The sequence below is a fragment of the Conger conger genome, chromosome 1, assembly GCF_963514075.1.
Source record: "Conger conger chromosome 1, fConCon1.1, whole genome shotgun sequence".
Taxonomy (NCBI): Eukaryota; Metazoa; Chordata; class Actinopteri; order Anguilliformes; family Congridae; genus Conger; species Conger conger.
In genome coordinates this window covers 40,733,527-40,754,678 of record NC_083760.1, presented here as the reverse complement: position 1 = coordinate 40,754,678, position 21,152 = coordinate 40,733,527, and the positions used below count along the sequence as shown (strand labels likewise).

Below are 21,152 nucleotides of genomic sequence, written 5' to 3'. Positions count from 1 at the left end.
TTCTAACCGATAACAGTAATGTTACTAAGGAGATCGCACAGCCAGTCCCGCCCTTAGCTATGCCCCTGCAATCGAGAGTAATTAGGCTTTAACCCTTTCAGTCCCAAGCGTGCCATATGGCACTCAAGCATGCCAAAGAGATTCTCACCATAGCTTCCAGCTCCAGTTCCAGGCTCCTCCTCTTAGCCTTGAGCTGAGCAATGTCCTGCAGTTCCTCATTCCTGTGGCTTTCCAGTTCCTTCCATCTCTTCCGTTCCAACTCCAGCTTAGTCTGCATTTCCAGCTCTTGCTTCACTGCCTGTACAGAGACACACACACACACACTATTGTGAGATACACCTCACATAACCAATATGATGCAGTCTTAGCTAAACTAAATGAATGTGTATAACGACTGAAAAAATACACGATAAAAACAAAAAAATCACTATTCATATATAAATAACAAGTACCTTTCAAATTGTTACATAAACGGTAAGAAACAACACATAACTTATTTGAATAGCTCTATTCATGTCGCATTCATGACATCCGGCAATTGCATGTGGTACATGGAAATAAAAACATCCAAGAAATGCAGGGCATCCCAGCCATATGATATACAAACTAATGTTAAACAATGTCAAGATTATAGTAATTCTCATTCTCGCACTGTTTAACTTTAATAAATCTAAAAACAAACTGGGCCCTGTTTCCCATAGGCTGCCAAAACAATCCAGAAGAATTTGATGTGTATAATATCAAATTACCTCATGAATTAAATTCAGAATCAGTTTGACAAATGTGTATTCCGATTTATTTTTTTCAATCTAGCATTGAATCATCATGGATGACTGCATGCATCATATTCACCAAAACAAAGGTTTACGTGGTACAAATACATGTGCGAGTCTGCTGGCTCATTCTCTATTTTGCCACATTCATTGATAGAACCTGGGTTCCCGACATAACCCTTTGTGCTATTTTCATATGGGTCAACACCCCACCTTATGGGTGAAGTGTAGTTGCAAATTAGTCAAGAGGGGAATGTGGCGGGGGTGGGGGCTCAAACTGAATTCCCAAAACAGACAAAAAGCTGATCCATCTGTCTAATCGAGCAGATATGAGCAATGTAGTTCCTCAGTGCCCAGACTGAGCAGACGATGTACAGCCTAGCTGCCTCTGGAGAGGAGGATGAAAGGGGTCCAAACCAAAGGCTTCATCACAAAGAGGGAGGCAGAAACCTGGGCTGGAATGGCCATGGCCAGTGTCTGCTGCACCAAGCAAGTCCTCCAAATACATCAACAAGAGGGAGCTGCTTTCTCTTCTTTCTACAGTGCAACGGCAACCGTATTAGACTAAGCACCAATAGCACACTCACTTTGGCCTGTTCACTTTGATAAGAGAGAGGCATAATATGATGCAGCTCAGAAGCACAGTATGGAACAGAGTACACTGATGGTAGAGTAATACATGTGGATACTGTTTGACTGATGTGCATGTTTCTTTGTTTTCAGCTTTCTATGTAGCGCAACTAGCTAGTGCTTATGCGGCCAGGTATTTCCCACACACGCAATGTGATTCGCTTCCGCCTTTGCTCCCACCAGTGGAGCTATGGCAACCACATAGGTTGTGGCTCCATCCAGGTTGGCAAGCTGTGACCCTGGGAGGCTACCAACGCTAGGGGCCTCCCAAGAGGATAGTGACATCATGAGTCTGTCAAAACATGGAGCAGACTGGTGGGGACAACTGTGCACTCCCCGCTGCCCAAGTTTACTGCCTTGACTGAAGGCTCCAGAGGAATGGAACCAGAAGTCTGGGAGGCATCATCCACCAAGTCAGACTCTAAAGAGTCCTCCAGGACTGACAACATCATTCAGTTGCCACTGACAGGTGCTTTCAATGGTGCTCATCAGGGTGGTTGAGCTGCTCAAAGGTGATTAGCTGCTGCTGCTACATCCGGGCATGCTTCTGCAAGACCTTTGCAAGGACTCATGCCTACCTCCAGAGTCACCATCAGGCCACCATATTGCTTGGGCTGATGTGGTAATCTCAGGAGGGCTTGACCAGCCTGTTTCATTTCAACATGGCTCAGGGCTTCCTCAAAGCAGCTATAGGTACCACCACAGACCAATACAGGATTGGAGGGAGGGTAAGGTACTGTTTGTCCCCATTTGCAGACAAAGAAGCTCCTAATAATGTTAATTTTACTTCCCTTAGTAAAATAAACATTATTAATATTAATAATAATATTAACAGAAATAATATAATATATTAATGGTATAGATGTATGTACGTTCCAATCAGCTATAATTGGATTGGTTGCTTCTGCCCTGAAGGAGGAAGAGGTGCCGCTCAGGAAAACCAATCAGCTCCCCCAACGAGAGGATTAAAGGCTGGTTTACACCGCGTTGCTAGACTGAGTTCTCAGGGATCCTCTTTCTCTCCACCTCTGGATCAAATTTAAACATTTATTTGGCAGGTAATCTAGCACAGGTTTCCAGACATTGGTAAATTGGTTTGAATTTCCTTTTAAGTTACTGGTCTGTATTTTGGTTGTACTCTAAATATTTCTCTGTACGATTGGGTGATGATAGGTGGCTTGTATTTCATCGAGTTAAACAGAATATATTTTCTACCCAAAACAGAACCTATTCCAGCAAGGTGGGTTGGTGAGGGTTCAGGGTTCCCTCTTTGTCCGGCAAACAAAAAGGGTCTCTCACAGGGTCCCGGCAAATGTCACAAAAAAAAATTATACTCAGCTATTTTTAAATGGACACGGCCCAACAAGCACCAAGATACCTCGCCCGGAAAAGGGAAACCGGGGCCCCCTTCTGGAGCCAGACCCAGGAGGGGAGCTCGTTGGCGAGTGTCTGGTGCCCGGGCCTTATCCTATGGGGCCCGGCCGGGCACAGCCCGAATTGGTCACGTGGGGTGCCGCCCTGTGGGCTCACCACCTGCAGGGGTCGGCATCCGAGTCGGGTGCTTTGCCCAACGGGCAGTAGGCAAAGGCGGAGAACCGGGCTTGCTGATCCTCAGCGTCGCAGACTGGTTCTGGGGACGTGGAACGTCACCTCGCTGGTGGGGAAGGAACCGGAGCTAGTGTGGGGGGAGGAGCGGTACCAACTAGATATAGTTGGGCTCACCTCCACGCACAGCACTGGTTCCGGAACCAAACTCCTGGAGAGGGGCTGGACTGGGAGAATGGGGATACTCACAAGCCATCGGCTGAGCGCCACTGTGCTGGAGTTCCACCCGGGGAATGAGAGGGTTGCCTCTCTGCGACTACGTGTTGCTGGGGAGAAAGCTCTGACTGTCATTTGTGCTTATGCACCAAACGGCAGTTCAGAGTATCCGGCCTTCTTGGAGTCTCTGGGCGGCATCCTGGAAAGGGTGCCACCCGGAAACTCCATAGTTCTGCTGGGTGACTTCAACATTCACGGGGGCAATGATGGAGAAACCTGGAAGGGGGTGATTGTGAGGAATGGCCTGCCCGATCTTAACCCGAGTGGTGTCTTGTTATTGGACTTCCGTGCTGGTCATGGATTGTCGATAACAAACACCATGTTCGAGCCTAGGGTTACTCATAAGTGTACTTGGTACCAGAGCACCTTAGGCCAAAGATCGATGATCGATTTTGTGGTCGTATCATCAGACCTGCGGCCGTACATCTTGGACACTCGGGTGAAGAGAGGAGCAGAGCTGTCAACTGATCACCACCTGGTGGTGAATTGGATCAAATGGCCAGGGAGGCTGCCGGACAGACCCGGTAAACACAAACGTGTAGTGAGGGTGAACTGGGAACGTCTGGCCTAGGCCCCCGTCCACGAAGTCTTCAACTCCCACCTCCGGAGGAAGTTCTCACACATCCCGGGGGAGACTGTGGACATGGAGTCCGAGTGAGCCATGTTCAAAGCCTCCATTGCAGAGGCGGCAACCAGGAGCTGTGGCCAGAAGGTCATCGGTGCCTGTCGGGGCAGCAAACCCAAGAACCCACTGGTGGACACCAGCGGTGAGGGAGGCCGTCAAACAGGGGTCCCCTGAAGCAGCAGACGGGTACCGGGTGGACAGAAGGGCTGCGGCTTCGGCAGTTGCTGAAGCAAAAACCTGAGTATAGGAGGAGTTCGGGGAGGCTATGGAGAAGGACTTTCGGGTGGCCTCAAGGAAGTTCTGGCAAACCATCCGACTACTCAGAAAGGGAAAGCCTCAGGCTGTTTTCAGCAGGGGAGGAGAACTGCTGACCCGGACTGGGGATGTTGTTGGGCGGTGGAAAGAGCACTGTGGGGGGTACTGCGGGAGTATGGGGTACCGGGGCCGTTTTTACGGGCCATCCGGTCCCTGTATAACAAAAGTGAGAGCTGTGTCCGCATCCTCGGCACAAAGTCAAGCACGTTTCCAGTGGGTGTTGGACTCCGCCAAGGTTGCCCCTTGTCACCGGTCCTGTTTGTGATATTCATGGACAGGATCTCAAGGCGCAGCCGAGGTGAGGAGAGTGTCCGGTTTGGTGACCTCAGAATTGCATCTCTGCCTTTTGCAGGTGACGTGGTTCTACTGGCTTCATCGGACCGTGACCTTTAGCATGCACTGGAGCGGTTTGCAGCCGTGTGAAGCGGCCGGGATGAGAGTCAGCACCTCCAAGTCCGAGGCCATGGTTCTCTGCCGGAAAACGATGGATTGCTCCCTCCGGGTTGGGAACAAGTCATTGCCCCAAGTGAAGGAGTTCAAGTATCTCGGGGTCTTGTTCACGAGTGAGGGTAGAAGGGAGCGTGAGATCGACAGGCGGATTGGTGCAGTGTCAGCAGTAATGCGGGCGTTGCACCGGACCGTCGTGGTGAAGAGGGAGCTAAGCCGACTAGCTCAATTTACCAGTCGATCTACGTCCGAACCCTCACCTATGGTCACGAGCTTTGGGTAGTGACCGAAAGAACGAGATTGCGTATACAAGCGGCCAAAATGAGCTTCCTCCATAGGGTGGCTGGGCTGAGCCTTAGAGATAGGGTGAGGAGCTCGGACATCCGGAGGGAGCTCGGAGTAGAGCCGCTGCTCCTTCGCATTGAAAGGAGCCAATTGAGGTGGTTCGGGCATCTGATCAGGATGCCTCCCAGGCACCTCCCTTTGGAGGTTTTCCGGGCTCGTCCAACTGGGCGGAGACCCCGAGGTAGACCCAGAACCCACTGGAGAGATTATATATCTCTCCTGGCCTGGGAACGCCTCGGGATCCCCCACAAGGAGCTGGAATACGTTGCTGGGGAGAGGGACACCTGGAATACCCAGCTTAGCCTACTGCCACCGCGACCCGACTCCGGATAAGCAGGTGAAAATGGATGGATGGATGGATGGATGGATGGATGGATTTTGCAATGTGTGATCAATAAATGGCATTTCCACAGTTTTACATGACTTGAACAAATAAAAAAAACAGTATAAAGTATAAATATAGTTTTAAACAGTATATTTGTATATGTCTGACCGGCTTCCTTGACTCCATTGGCACAACTCTGGGCCTCATGTTGACAAACACCAATAAGACTCCAAAAGTTTAGAAGCCTAGATTAGATACTGAAAGCTTTCTTATACCTGCACTAAAGAAGGCACTGAATACACCCAACTGTTCAGAAGCAGCTGAGAAACCAACCATCCAATTACCTTTTGTCCCATAAAATATAGGGGAATATGTATAAAAAGGGATGTGATTCCTACAATATCACACTATATGGATGTAAATACCCGCAAATTAATGGGGAAAGTCTGCACTCCAACCTCACATTTATGGTTTAATTTCAAATCCAATGTGCTGCACTAGAAAAACAAAAACTATCCAAATACATACAGATAGCACTGTATACTGAAATGAAACATCGATCAGACGTGCATAACCACAATTGGACACCATATCTATGATTATAGTAAATGAAAATTACTATTAATATTAGCAAGCTAGTTTAGGAAAAATACTTTTCCAAAGTCAACTTAAAACACAAGTATCTGAATCTGACTTGAGCCACTTAAGGCCCGTCTCAACCAGTGTTAATTTTGACAGCAAATTTTGATTTAGTTTTTGTCAGTCTTTTGAATAAAATGCCATTTAGTTTTTGACATATTTTAGACATCTGAATTGTTTTAGTTTTAGTCTAGTTTTAGTCGACCGAATATCATAAGATTTTAGTAAATACAGTAGATTTAGTCGAATAAAATCTAATGGGTTTAGTTAAGGTGTAATGCATTATTCAAGCATCTCTCTAGAATTTCCAAACTCATTATATATTCCTGGAGGAAACATCTATTCACCTGTTATTATGGAATGGTATTACGGATTGAATGTGCAATACAGACACAGGTAACTGTTGTGATTACATGAAACATACCTTTATTTATCATGAATTTTAATCCATATAAAACCAAGTCTCAATAATATGTGTTCGGGTTTATTTTGTTCTACACAAAAGTAGCATGAACTTATAGCAAGAAATGAAGCTCAGTCCTTTTTTTTTGTCCACAAGCCAATGCCAGTAGATACTCTCTGGGCAGCAGCCAGTTTCTTTTAGAATTTTTGTCTTTCATCTTCATAATGTTTGTCAATCAGATTTGCTTATTTTAGTTTTCTTTGGAACAGTCAGCCTCCTATCTACTGTCTCCATCATTAGAACAAAATCCTCATCTTCAATCGTTGTGACTGGTAATCCTGTGCGCCCAATCCATTTTGCCACTCAGAAGAGCTGTTGAAATATTCTGCTGGGATGCACTAGCTTTATTTGCCTAACTTGAAATACACCATAGGCTATGTAATGCTGGGTTGACATGTTAGGTTATAATTAGCCTGTTCGCTGGGTAACTTAATGTTGATTTCCCCCAAAATTTCCGTTACTCTGTGGCTGGGTTGATCGGAACCCAGCTGCTGGGTCGATCGGAACCCAGCTGCTGGGTCATTCTTCCCGCTTCTGCCGTTCCAGTGCCTCGAGCTGGGCAGCTTCACCAAGCGGTTAGTCTAACGTTATAACAGAAAAGCCAGATGTTTTTTTTTGTTTGTTTGTTTTGTTTACAGTGAATTCATATAATTCATATAAGTTTAGTTTTTACCCAATAATGTTAATATTGTAGCGTCCGGGGGCTGTTTTGGCCGAATTGGTCAGAAACTCCCGGCATGCGTTGCGCATGGGACACTCTACAGAGTACATGAGAGACTACTCCTCATTTTTAAAATAGTTAAACGACTAAATGCTAGTTCAACAGCGTAACTATTGCCTCTACCAATGTAACTAAGCTACAAGAATCGTGTATTGCTGCAGTAAGTAAGTAAGTGCCACCGTGGGTGGGGCTCTCGATCCGATTGCTATCCAAAGGGGGCCTGGCTGCCATGTTGTGAAATCCTTTAATAAAGCTTTTCTGAATGTCACTGTGTCGGTCCTTCATTATGGAACTTTGCCAAGTTACAACACATTATTTATAATGTTGTATTCTTTCAGTGTGAGCCATTGACGCGACTGAATGTTTCTGATCTGGCTTTAAGGGGCTATGTTTGCCAAGGGCTTGCGTTACTTTGAGGAAAATAAGAATTAATTTGTTTTCCGAAAACTAAATCTAAAGTCTAGAAATTGTACACACAGATAAAAAAGATTTTGGCCAGCTCCTTTTGCATTTGTGTTTACATGTATGCATCACTTAATTTATTTTGATAAAAGCAGTGATTGCAATGAGACGTGGACTATTCCAATGTTTGGGTCAGATTTAACCTAGCAATGTAATTATTTTCACTCAATGTATGGGTCAAATGATCAATCCAACAGCCTGGGCTAAAACCATCCAAGCATTTTTTTATAATGTAGGCATTTCTTGCTTTACAGAACGCTTTTGTTGCAGGCAAAAATAATCTTGTCCAGTCTGCTACAACACATTTAGGCTATACAAAATACATTTGTAGCTAATTACAATTTGCCAATCCGCTGTGTTGTGGTTGTGACATGCATTTCACGCAGTTATTAAACTTATTCCTTGGTAGCCATTACAATTGCAGCAACACAACATATTGTGTCATTTGTATGGTGTAAAAGCATTGCAAAATTAACTCAATTTGGCGATTTCATTGATATTTTGACAATAAGGAATTAAAGCAAATAAATACATTTTGTAAAGGGTTTTAACGGTTGTGCACTTGTGTTTGGTAATCAGTACCGAACATTAAAGGTATAATGTGTAATTTCTTCATATAAAAACATTTTCTTTTTGATGCCGTCTATTATTGGCACTATTTGGGCAATAGCAAATACATGTATAATCACCATAAAAAAGCACTGCACATAAAGTGACGTGGTTCATGCATTTAGCACAGCAATGGAAACCGCAGCCCTGGAACGCCACAGAATTCGAATGTTCCAAGTCATCCACAAGTAAATACAACATCGCTTCCTTTCGTGCTTGTGACAGTCCCGTGTGTTCTTGTCAAGTTCAGCTAGTTTGTATAAGAAGTGACAGAAAACAAGCAATGTTCAAAATTTGATTTACTACTGATGAGCTATGGAGGTTTCATTATGTACAATGAACTGGGAAAATTAATTCCTTAATAAGCTTTACAAAGAAGCCTACTTTGTTTTATACATTGTCAGACTGCCTCATCTCACTTCCACAACATGCAGGATGGCGAGTGGTTGTTTAGGCAAGTACCATGTTACGACTTGTTAAATTGTTGAATTTGTCACAAAGTTATGTCAGTGTTTATCTTCTTATCTGTGACCCTCCTACCTTCCCCAACTCCCTGTTCTCTTTCTCCCCTCTCTGACTCCGACACTTTGAAACTCCTCACATTCCACCCCCCAACCACCTGTCCTCTTGACCCCATCCCTTCTCCCCTTCGAAAATCCATCTCTAATGACAATCTCCCTTTTCTCTCCTCTCTCATCAACACCTCCGTTTCTACCGGCACAATACCCTATTCGCTTAAGAGGGCCAGAGTCACTCCCCCGCTCAAAAAACCTACTCTTGACCCCTCTGCTCCGAACAACTACCAGCCTGTCTCTCTTCTTCCCTTTCATCTAAAACTCTGGAATGTGTGGTCTGCTCCCAACTGTCAACTTATCTTCTCCAGAACGATCTTCATCCCCTCATCGCTGACTGGGATGGGTGTCACAGGATCTGCACTCTCATGCTTTTCTTCCTACCTCTCTGGTCGTTCCTACCAGGAGACTTGGAGGGGCTCAGCCTCTGACCCACCCCCCCTACAAACTGGAGTCCCACAGGGCTCAGTTCTTGGTCCCCTCCTCTTCTCTCTATATACCATGTCTCTTGGTTCTGTTCTCTCTTCCCATGACTTTTCTTACCATTCTTATGCTGATGATACTCAACTCTTTCTTTCATTCCCTCCCAATACCCAGGTCACCACACAGATCTCTACCTGCTTGGCTGATATATCTGCGTGGATGACTGCCCCACTTTACATACAACCTTTAATTGCTCCCTATTGCTCCCCTGAAAGACCACACCGGTCTGCCAGCTCTGGTCGCCTTGTGGTTCCCTCACTATGAGCACCTGGCGGTCGATCTGCACGTTCACACGTTTTCCGTTCTGGTTCCTCAGTGGTGGAATGACTTGGAATTTTGCAGAATAAAAACACACCTCTTTAGACTATACCTTAGTCCTGATTCCCCCCCTCCCCCCCCCTTCTGATATCCCTATTGTCTAACCCTAACCCTCAATAAATAAAATAAATAAGAAAAGAAAAAAGAAATTGCACTTACGATGAATGTCTTTATTTAGAATAGCTCTTTATGAGTATTTTACTAGTTATGGATTTGATGCTTTTAACCTGTGGAAGAACCTATGCACTTGTAAGTCGCTTAGGATTAAAAGCGTCTGCCATATGACCAAAATGTAAATGTAAATGTAAAACGGGTAACCTAAAATTTTTTGCGATCAAGTTAGGTGAAGTAATAGGCTTCTAATTAGCTTGTTCAACACATGTTTCAGTCTGGTGATATAATTTCTGCAAACTTCTTAAAACAATGCACATTTTTAGACATAAGATTTTAAAAAGAAACATTAAGATAAGAAAAATAAAATAAAATAAGAAAATCTAAGTGAGTTGTTTTTGTCATCCTACATAAACACTAGACTAGTTAAATCAGCAAAAGACTCAGCTCTCGTAGCTATAAAGTTGCCAATCATTTGGCAGCAACTAATGCATAAAAGCATGCAGACATGGTCAAGAGGTTCAGCTGTTTTTCAGACCAAATGTCGGAATGGGGAAGAAATGTGATCTAAGTGACTTTGACCATGGAATGATTGGTTTGAGCAAACCACCCTGTGGTTTGAGTATCTCAGTAAATGCTGATGACGTCTGTAGTTACTGTGGAAAAATACATGCAAATTTGCATTCGCCCGGCAGATCTCGATGGGGGAGCGCCAAATAAAACACAAAATTATAGAATTAGAAAGGCTATGGTAATTCAGATTAGAATTAAACATTTTACTTAAACGCCACTTCCTTGTGCAAAAGTGCAAAGCTGTAAAAGTTGACTTAGGACTGCATCATTGAAAACAGCACGAATGTAAGAAAGTGAAATTGAAATTATGAAAATTACTGAACACCGAACGTTTCCACTGACATGTAACCTGTTGTGTCGCCAAACCCATGTTGACATAAATGGGTTTACTGCATACCACAAAAGACAAATATTACATTTGGAGGAGACAAAACTAGCAATTCCACTTTTCTTCTTACACTGTCACAAAATTTTTTTTAAAAATAAAACAAAAACATTCTGCTCAGATAAATTGAATACTTTTGCAAAATACTGCATTTAGATAGTTTATGCGGTTTCTGTTTGAAATCCAAGTGAGTTGTGGACCACATCTTACCAGCTCCTTCTCTCGCTGTCTTTGTTTCTCCTCCTCTTTCTGCCTCTCCATTTGACGCTGGCGTTCCAGCCTCCGTTCCTGCTCCAGCTGCCTCTTCCTCACCTCCTCCCTGGCCTCCCTCAAATGTCGCTCTTTCTCGTCCTGCACCTTCTGAAGCCGGCATTCCTCCTCCCTTTGCTGCTGATCTTGTAGGGCTTGTTTCCGCCTTTCCAGCTCCACATGGCCCTTGTCAGTGTTATTGTGTTTGTCTTCAGATGTCACTGCAATATGAAGGGAAAGACCAGACAACAAGCTTTGTGTCCTGTCAACATCTCTTCAACTTTAGCAGAAATAAAGTCGCCAAACTCAGTTGCATGTGTGCAGTACAGTATCAGACAGGGCAAGGCACAATTGAGAAACAGAAGAGGGTACAGTATTTAGTTCAAGAAATGTTTTAGACATGTTCTACTCATTCCAGGGGTCCAAAACCAACCAGGGAATTGTATGGTTTACTTGAATTTCAGAATACAGTGGCTTCAGAAAGTATTCAGACCACTTTACTTTTTTGTAGTAGATTTAATTTTAAATGGATAAAATTTCCAAAAAGCCTTTGTCCCCATGCGCATCAATGAGCCTTGGATGCCCATGTCCCTGTCGCCGGTTCATCGGTTGTCCTTCCTTGGACCACTTTTGGTAGGTACTAACCACTGCATACTGGGAACACCCCACAAAACCTGCAATTTTGGAGATGCTCTGACCCAGTCGTCTAGCCATCAAAATTTGGCCATTATCAAAGTCGCTCAGATCCTTACACTTGCCCATTTTTTCCCGCTTCCAACACATCACCTTCAAGAACTGACTGTTCACTTGCTGCCTAATGTTATAAAAATGGCCATTTTAAATACAATCTATAACACAACATGTTCAAAAAATGAAGGGGTCTGAATACATTCTGAATCCATTGTATTACTAATATTTACAAAAACAACTTGTCATGCGGTTTAAATGTGCAGTGTGGTGTAGGATTTGTAATGGTGTAACCAATAGATTTGAGTACCATTGCCCAAGTTAGTGGGAGTGGTTCCATTTGTCCCACCACTAGATCCCTGCCCTCTGTAAAACAAAAACAAAAACATTATGGCTCATGGAAATATACAAGCAAACATTTGGCAGCAACTAAAAGCAGAAAAGCATGCTGACATGGTCAAGAGGTTCACCTGTTTATCAGACCAAATTTCAGAATGGGGAAGAAATGTGATCCTAGTGACTTTGACCATGGAATGATTATTGGTGCCAGACAGGGTGGTTTGAGTAGCTGAGAAATTGCTGATCACCTGGGATTTTCGCACACAACAGTCTCTAGAGTTTGCAGACAATTGTGCGAAAAACAAAAAACATTCAGTGAGCAGTAGTTCTGCGGGCAGAAATGCGTTGTTAATGAGAGGGGTCAGAGGAGAAGGGCGAGACTGGTCGAAGCTCATAGGAAGGTGACAGGAATGCAAATAAGCACACATTACAACAGTGGTATGCATAAGAGCATCTCTGAAGATTCAAGTCTAAAAAATAAGTCTAATAATTACCTACTAAAGTGCTCACTGAGTGAATAATAATATTCTGGTATGTTCACGCCAATTGCATGGCTCATTATACAGTTGTGTTCAAAATAATAGCAGTCCAACATGACTTACCAGATCAATCACTGTTTTTGGTAGAAAATATATTACTACATGGCAAATTATTTACCAGTAGGTGTAGTAGAGTCATAGAAAACCAACAGACCCAACATTCATGATACATATGCTCCTGAGTCTGTGTAATTGAATAATTAATTGAAAGAGGCGTGTTCAAAATAATAGCAGTGTGGAGTTCAATTAGTGAGGTCATTCATTCTGTGAAAAAACAGGTGTGAATCAGGTGGCCCTTATTTAAGGATGAAGCCAGCACATGTTTGCATGCATTTCTCTCTGAAACCGTGAGAAAAATGGGTCGTTCCAGACATTGTTCAAAAGAACAGCGTATTTTGTTTAAAACGTTGATTGGAGACGGAGAAACGTATAAAGAAGTGCAGAAAATAATAGGCTGCTCGGCTAAAATGATCTCCAATGCTTTAAAATGGAAATCAAAACCAGAGAGACGTGGAAGAAAACGAAAGACTACCATTCGAATGGATCGAAGAATAGCCAGAATGGCAAAGACTCAGCCAATGATCAGCTCCAGGGTGATCAAAGACAGTCTGCAGTTACCGGTGAGTACTGTGACAATTAGAAGACGCCTGTGTGAAGCTAATCTATCGGCAAGAAGCCCCCGCAAAGTCCCACTGTTAAAAAAAAGACACGTGCTGAAGAGGATACAATTTGCCAAAGAACACATCAACTGGCCTAAAGAGAAATGGAGAAACATTTTGTGGACTGATGAAAGATTGTTCTTTTTGGGTCCAAGGGACACAGGCAGTTTGTCAGACGACCACCAAACACTGAATTCAAGCCACAGTACACTCTGAAGACAGTGAAGCATGGTGGTGCAAGCATCATGATATGGGGATGTTTCTCTTACTATGGTGTCGGCCTATTTATCGCATACAAGGGATCATGGATCAGTTTGCCTATATCAAAATACTTGAAGAGGTCATGTTGCCTTATGCCGAAGAGGAAATGCCCTTGAAATGGGTGTTTCAACAAGACAACGACCCCAAACACACCAGTAAGCGAGCAGCATCTTGGTTCCAGACCAACAAAATTAAAGTTATGGAGTGGCCAGCCCAATCCCCGGACCTTAATCCAATTGAAAACTTGTGGGCTGACATCAAAAATGCTGTTTCTGAGGTAAAACCAAGAAATGCAGAGGAATTGTGGAATGTTGTCAAATCATCGTGGGCTGAAATACCTGTTCATAGGTGCCAGAAGTTGGTCGATTCCATGCAACACAGATGTGAAGCAGTTCTCAGAAACCGTGGTTATACAACTAAATATTAGTTTAGTGATTCACAGGAATGCTAAATCCTGAAGATTTTTCAGTTTATACAGTAAATATTTGAGTTTGTAAAGAAAAATGCAGACACTGCTATTTTTTTGAACAGCCCAATATTCATTTTTCTTCATTTTCTGTAAAGTAATTTAAAAATTGACACATTTTTCTTCATGTTTTGATTTAGGATATAATGTGCAGTGTTCCCAATGCATCGAAATAAAAACTACTATAAGGATTTTGAGCTTTACTCACGTTTTTAAACACACTGCTATTATTTTGAACACAACTGTAACTGGAGATGCTAGAGCCAATTTTGCATTGCCCTGCGGGGCTGCCAGCCAGTGGCCACTGGCGCATTCTAAATTCAAGACCAATGTAGTATGAAGAAACTGCAGATAAGCTTGAATGACTTGATCATATACACCTGAGAGCCAACTGTTCCTTGCATCCCTGAGTCCACACAGCCTCTTGACAAGGACGAACACTATCCATCCATCCATCCATCCATTATCTGAACCCGCTTATCCTGAACAGGGTCGCAGGGGGGCTGGAGCCTATCCCAGCATACATTGGGCGAAAGGCAGGAATACACCCTGGACAGGTCGCCAGTCCATCGCAGGGCACACACACCATTCACTCACACACTCATACCTACGGGCAATTTAGACTCTCCAATCAGCCTAACCTGCATGTCTTTGGACTGTGGGAGGAAACCGGAGTACCCGGAGGAAACCCACGCAGACACGGGGAGAACATGCAAACTCCGCACAGAGAGGCCCCGGCCGACGGGGATTCGAACCCAGGACCTCCTTGCTGTGAGGCGGCAGTGCTACCCACTGCGCCATCCGTGCCGCCAGGACGAACACTATGTGTTCTGAATTTCAATACCAATTCTATACCAATAGGAAGACGCTGAACTGATAGACCCCCAAGATTATATACTCAGCGATCAAACCTGGGCTGTTGTTGGGGTAATTGGTAAACATTGGCACGGAAAATGCACCGATATTAGAAGGACACTGAAGGAGATTCGGAAAAGGGAAAAAGAGGAGAGAAGACGAGCAAATCATAAACATGTTGTCGCCATGGATAAACAGTAGGCTAGACTAACATGAAATGGTTAGTGTAAATTGCACAACACTGTTCAGAAAAAGTGGAAAAGCAGCATATGCTGTTGACGGATGCCACATTGCAAAACTAGGCAAAGTCACCTTGCATCAAACTACACTTTCCCACAAGATAAGAAAACATTCCTTTTAGATTCTGTTCCACGTTCACATGATTGCATCACAAAATTTCTGCAGATTTGTGAGCTGCACATTCATGCTGCAATTCTCCCGTTCTCCCACATCCCAAAGGTGTTCTATTGGATTCAGATCCAGTGACTGGGAAGGCCACTGAAGAACACTGAACTCATTGTCATGTTCATGAAATCAGCTTGAGACTACTTTTGCTTTGGGACATGGTGCATTATCATGTTGGAAGTAGCCATTAGAAGATGGGTACATTGTGGCCATGAAGGAATGCACATCCATCCATCCATCCATTATCTGAACCCGCTTATCCTGAACAGGGTCGCAGGGGGGCTGGAGCCTATCCCAGCATACATTGGGCGAAAGGCAGGAATACACCCTGGACAGGTCGCCAGTCCATCACAGGGCACACACACCATTCACTCACACACTCATACCTACGGGCAATTTAGACTCTCCAATCAGCCTAACCTGCATGTCTTTGGACTGTGGGAGGAAACCGGAGTACCCGGAGGAAACCCACGCAGACACGGGGAGAACATGCAAACTCCGCACAGAGAGGCCCCGGCCGACGGGGATTCGAACCCAGGACCTCCTTGCTGTGAGGCGACAGTGCTACCCACTGCGCCATCCGTGCCGCCAGGAATGCACATGTCAGCAACAATACTCAAATAGGCTGGGGCATTCAAGCGATGATTGATTGGTGTTACCAGGCCCAAAGTGTACCAAGAAAACATTCCCCACACCATTACAGCATCGCCACCAGGCTGGACTGTTGACACAAAGCAGGTTGGGTCCATGGATTCATGCTGCTGGTAGGGTCAGACTATGCTTTTCTATTCTCCATCTGTCCATTTTTGGTGACCCTGTGCCCACTACATCCTCAGCCTCCTGTTCTTGGCAAACAGAAGTAAAACCTGACGTGATCTTCTGCTGTTGTGCTCAAGGTACAACATGTTGTGCATTCCGTTTCTGCTCACCACAATTGTAGAGTGGTTATCTGAATTACCATAGCCTTTTCTCAAACCAGACTGGACATTTTCCACCTCAAAGATGTTTCCGTCCACAGAACTGCCGGTCACTGGATGTTTTTGTTTTTGCACTATTCTGAGTAAGACTGTTGTGCATGAAAATCCCAGGAGATCAGCAGATACAGAAATACTCAAACCAGCCCGTCTGGCACCAACAATCATGCCTCAGTTGAAATCACTGAGATCTTTTCCCCATTCTGATGGTTGATATGAACATTAACTGAAGCTCCTGACTCGTATCTGCATGATTTTATGCATTGCACTGCTGCCACATGATTGGCTGATTAGATGACCACAAGAATAAGTAGGTGTTCCTAATAAAAGTGCTAAGTGAGTTTATGTTGTCACATTGGGAGTACCAGGGAATATTGGCAGAAAATCTGGTCATGTCTAGCTGAGACTTAGATTGTCCTGCTGGACAATGACTGCAAGCATACATCAAAATCCACACAGGAACTGCTAAGTAAAAACAAGAACCATGTTCTGCAATGGCCATCTCAGTCTCCAGACTTACATCCCATGAAAAACCTGTGGTCTGAGGGGATGTTTGAGCCAAATCATTTGTTTGTATCATGAAGCATTAATCTAATGAAAGATAAAAATAAAAAGAAAACACCCATTTTTTGAGTTATAGTTTTGGCCTGTACCTGAGCTTTGAGCAATTATTCCTTTTGATTGGCCAGTTGACTACACCCAACAAAAATGGATGTGGGGGAAGACAGTTTTTCAACCACAGTTAGCACTTTGACAATTCTATCCGTATTGATCCTTTTGTTTGTTTGATACTTTATTTTAATTGTTAGGGGTCATTGTCCTGCTGCAGAATATATTTTGGGCCAATCAGATGCCTCTCTGAAGGTATTGCATGATGGATAAGTATCTGCCTGTACTTCTCAGCATTGAGGAGACCATTAATTCTGACCAAATCCCCAACTCCATTTGCAGAAATGCAGCCCCAAACTTGCAAGGAACCTCCACCATGCTTCACTGTTGCCTGCAGACACTCATTCTTGTACAGTTCCCCAGGCCTTCGGTGAACAAACTGCCTTCTGCTACAGCCAAGTATTTAAGATTTTGACTCATCAGTCCAGAGAACCTGCTGCCAATTTTTCTGCACCCCAGTTCCTGTGTTTTCATGCATAGTTGAGTCGCTTGGCCTTGTTTCCACTCAAAGTTGGAGATATGGCTTTTTGGGCGCAATTCTTCCATGAAGACCACTCCTGACCAGATTTCTCTGCAGAGTAGATGGGTGTACCAGGGTCCCACTGGTTTCTGCCAATTCTGAACTGATGGCAGTGATAGACATCTTCCGATTGCGACGGGAAGTAAGCATGATGTGTCTTTCATCTGCTGCACAAAGCTGCACTGTTGCTGTGCTCAGTCTTGCCATGGTGTATGACTGACATGAAACCTCACCTTGGAAGCAGTTTGACTGTTCCTCACCCAGTTTTAACCCTCCTACACAGCTGTTTCTGTTTCAGTTCATGATTGTGTCTCAACCTACATATTAAATTGATGATCCTTAGCTCCTGTTCGGTATAATTGGGTAATCACACACCTGACTATATGCCTACAAAATCTCTTACTTTGTACAAGAGTACCGAGAAGAATTAATGCTGGTTTGAAGGCAAAGGGTGGTCACACCAAATCTTCTGTTCACTCAGTTTATTTTTATTAATTAACAAAATGAAAAGTATTAACATTTCTATTTTTGAAAGCATTTTACAGCATTTTTTCACACCTGCCTAAAACTTTTGCACAGTACTGTATGTATGTTCGCTGTTTATCTCCCGAGCATGGAAACTACGTAGCCGATACAAGCAAAAAGATAACAGGTGTGTTGATAACCTAACATTCCACAGTGAGTAAAAGTGTTGTTGTTTATAGCCACTATAGGGGGATATGAACAGATGATTGGTTCTGCATGGAGGAATGGTCAGAAATCCAGACAAAACAGTGGTTTTGCTGTTCCAATACTTTTTGAGGGGACTGTATAGTATATAATATATATTCGAGGCTCATCATTGTTGGTCTGAAATAATTTCCCCTGAAAACCTTTTTTTTTTTTAAAGTTCGGATTAAACCGATTTTCGCTCAGATTTTAGATTTTATTATTGACGTTTGTCCACCTTTCAAATGTTTACAAAAAATAAATCTACCATGGATTTGGTTCTCTGAATCATTGCCATTGTTGGAAAATGAAAGTATGCAGCTTTAAGAGTGGGAATCATGTTGGAATCACTTGTTTTGAGTGTTCTGATTGGTCAGTGTGTATGTGAGGCCGCTGGGTGAGTGAGTGGCATTTGAAATTGTGTGGCGTTTTGAACGAGAGAATGGTCACGGAAAAACAAGATATGCAATAAATAATACCTCAACTTGAAAACAGGTCAAATCTGACCCTAACACAATAGAAGGGTTAAGTTGTTAAATTTGGTGTTATATAATTAGCAGCTTCAGCCCTGGAATAGTGGTTCGGTTCCCCTATGTCTCCCAACTATGGTTCGGAGACAGAAGCAGGAAGAAGCAACACCGTGAAAAGAATACCAATTTTAGTTTGATTCATGTCGTCTGTGAAGTTCTGAAATGCATAGAAGTTGAGGTCCCACCATGCTTGTTTTACTTTGTTTTTATGTTATAAAATAAAAAAACGTTGCTAAAACAATAGTATCATAACATACTAAGTGCATACAAATAGAAACACTAGGCTTATTGCTTTCACTGTTCAAAATGATTGAATGGAAATAAACATACTCTGGCCATGCAGTTTAACAAATTAAACAGGATTGCCAAGTATTTTATATTATAATAATAATAATGACTTTATCATTACAGCAATGTTAGGCCTATTAAATGTGAAATTATATTAACAAAGCCTATGGTTTAAAGAAAGGATAATGTTTACAATTAAAATAAAATATTTATCACAGAAATTTGCATTATCATAAATCAGATTTTCACCCTTTATTTGAAATGGAAAATCAAACCTGAAAAATTCCCAGATTTTTTTCTTTAAAAAAAATAAATAAAAAAACTCTGAAAATGATGAGTCTTATATATATATAATACCCAAAGATAATGGCCAGATAACAGGCGAGGAAACAGGCGTGAGCCACATTGTGCACCACTCGCATTCATTAGTAAGCTATGAACTGTCATCTTGATGGGTTTACAATAGCGGATTTATATTTTTATCTCATTTTAAAATCCTCCTAACCATTCAGTTCATGTCTAGGTGAGTAGATATTACATTTTGACATGCAATTACTGCATTATTTTATTTTATGCATAATTATAAAGTCAGGTCAGCAATCTGATTACCTGACGAGGGCATTGGTTCTGAGTGAGTGGTAATGATGTGGGGGGAGGGGAACGAGGGCCTGGAACTGTGGGCAGACTGAGGTTCCAATGTAAATGTACAGTACCTGAGAGAAGGGGGTACAAGTTTCACAGGTATAGTGAGAGGAAGAGAAAGGCCCATCTTTGCCATGTCCACTAGATGCATGGCAAGAATAAATTCCTCAGCCGTTAGCCTCCCATCCTTGTTTATGTCTGCCAGGTTCCTGTGGAAAACACATTACATTACATTACTGGCATTTGGACTCTTATCCAGAGCGACGTACAGTTGATTAGACTACTGTAAATCCTCAAATTGTGTCCGGGGTCTTTTATTTACTTAGGCTGCATAAAGCACAGGCCTTTATTTCGGGCAGGCTTGTATTCGAGGCAGGCCTTTATTTCTTATTAGGCTTCTGGTGTAGAATTTTATTCTTAGACATAAAGTAAAAGGCTACACCTCAAGTGGGCCAACACTGTTCAACACTTCATGTAACCGTTCAGGAATCAATTAGTGTAGGCTAATCAGGAAACACCGTTTGGTAAGTCATAGTGTCAGTCTTCACAGAGTTAGTTTATTGCAAATATTCTCAAAAACAATAAATCATATGTCCAGAATCCGGAAAATAACAACTTGCCAGACACGCCTTCATGAACAATAACAAATTAGCGTAGATAACAGCAAGTTATGGATCTTTTTTTCCAAAAGTGCGTTTTATTGTGAGACATGCGTTTCGTTTGGAGCAGCATACTGGTAGGCTATCAAAAGATTTTTGCTTTGGTTTGGGATTTAATTTACTTTTGGACTGTTTGATTCAATTGCTAAATGTTGGGACTGATGGGCACTGAAATCTGGGGGGTATTTGATGGTTCACTGTTAAGTTTTATGTCGTTGAAAGAGTGTTGGGATTTCCACCCGTCTGTTTATTGCGAGCCAAGGTAGCCGCTTCCATTCATTCATTGAACGTGCGCTGTGCTGTAAATACATTGAAACCTTATTGCGTAGCCAAGTAGCCTGAATTGAGTTAATTTTTAATTTTGCCTGATTTACTTTTTATTAAATTCGTAGGCTGGAATGCCTCACAGCAACAATTGTGTTTAAATGTCTACTGCTTCAGCCTTTGGCAAGCTACTTAGAAGGGGGTGGCAAGCGACTGGTAGCTTGAGAGCAACGTGTTGGAGACCCATGGTGTAGTACAACGACTTTTCATTGGCAACAGTATTAAACCAACCAACAATATAAAATATTAAGAAGACCTCTTTTATTTCATTGAGTTAAATCGAAACAATGTCTTCTAGTGCTCATGGACTGATAGCCCTACTGGTAGGCAATATTACCCCGGCTTGTATTTGGGGGCCGGCCTTTATTTGTCCGAATCAGCCACGTCCCCGGCTATTATCCGAGGCCCGGCTTCAAATAGAATCCCGGACACAATTTGAGGATTTACTGTAAGCAGGAGACAATCCTCCCCTGGAGCAATGCAGGGTTAAGGGCCTTGCTCAAGGGCCCAATAGCTGCGGATCTTATTGCAGCTACATCGGGATTAGAACCACTGACCTTTCCCAGTCATTTACCTTAGCCACTACGCTACAAGCCGCCCCCCAACTAACATCCTGGGATGGGAAAACACACACACCCTGGGACTATTTGAAATGATATATTGTACAAGCATAATCACACTTGTCTTTTATAATCATCCAGTATACATGGAATACATTTTACCAAAAAGCAGAACTGCTTTTGAGTAAGATGATCAAAATA

General features: G+C 43.0%; 1 protein-coding gene across 3 annotated transcripts in view; it reads right to left on the bottom strand.

Moving 5' to 3' along the window:
* LOC133124295 (intersectin-2-like) overlaps positions 1 to 21,152 on the bottom strand; it is a 115,788-nt gene that overhangs the window by 73,223 nt on the left and 21,413 nt on the right. For all 3 annotated transcript variants that reach the window (XM_061235386.1, XM_061235377.1, XM_061235367.1), the window contains 4 exons: positions 19,480 to 19,617; positions 11,864 to 11,919; positions 10,828 to 11,087; positions 149 to 298 (listed from right to left, as the gene is read on the bottom strand). In XM_061235386.1, the coding sequence (XP_061091370.1) occupies positions 149 to 298; positions 10,828 to 11,087; positions 11,864 to 11,919; positions 19,480 to 19,617 (604 nt within the window). The remainder of the gene's footprint in view (positions 1 to 148; positions 299 to 10,827; positions 11,088 to 11,863; positions 11,920 to 19,479; positions 19,618 to 21,152) is intronic.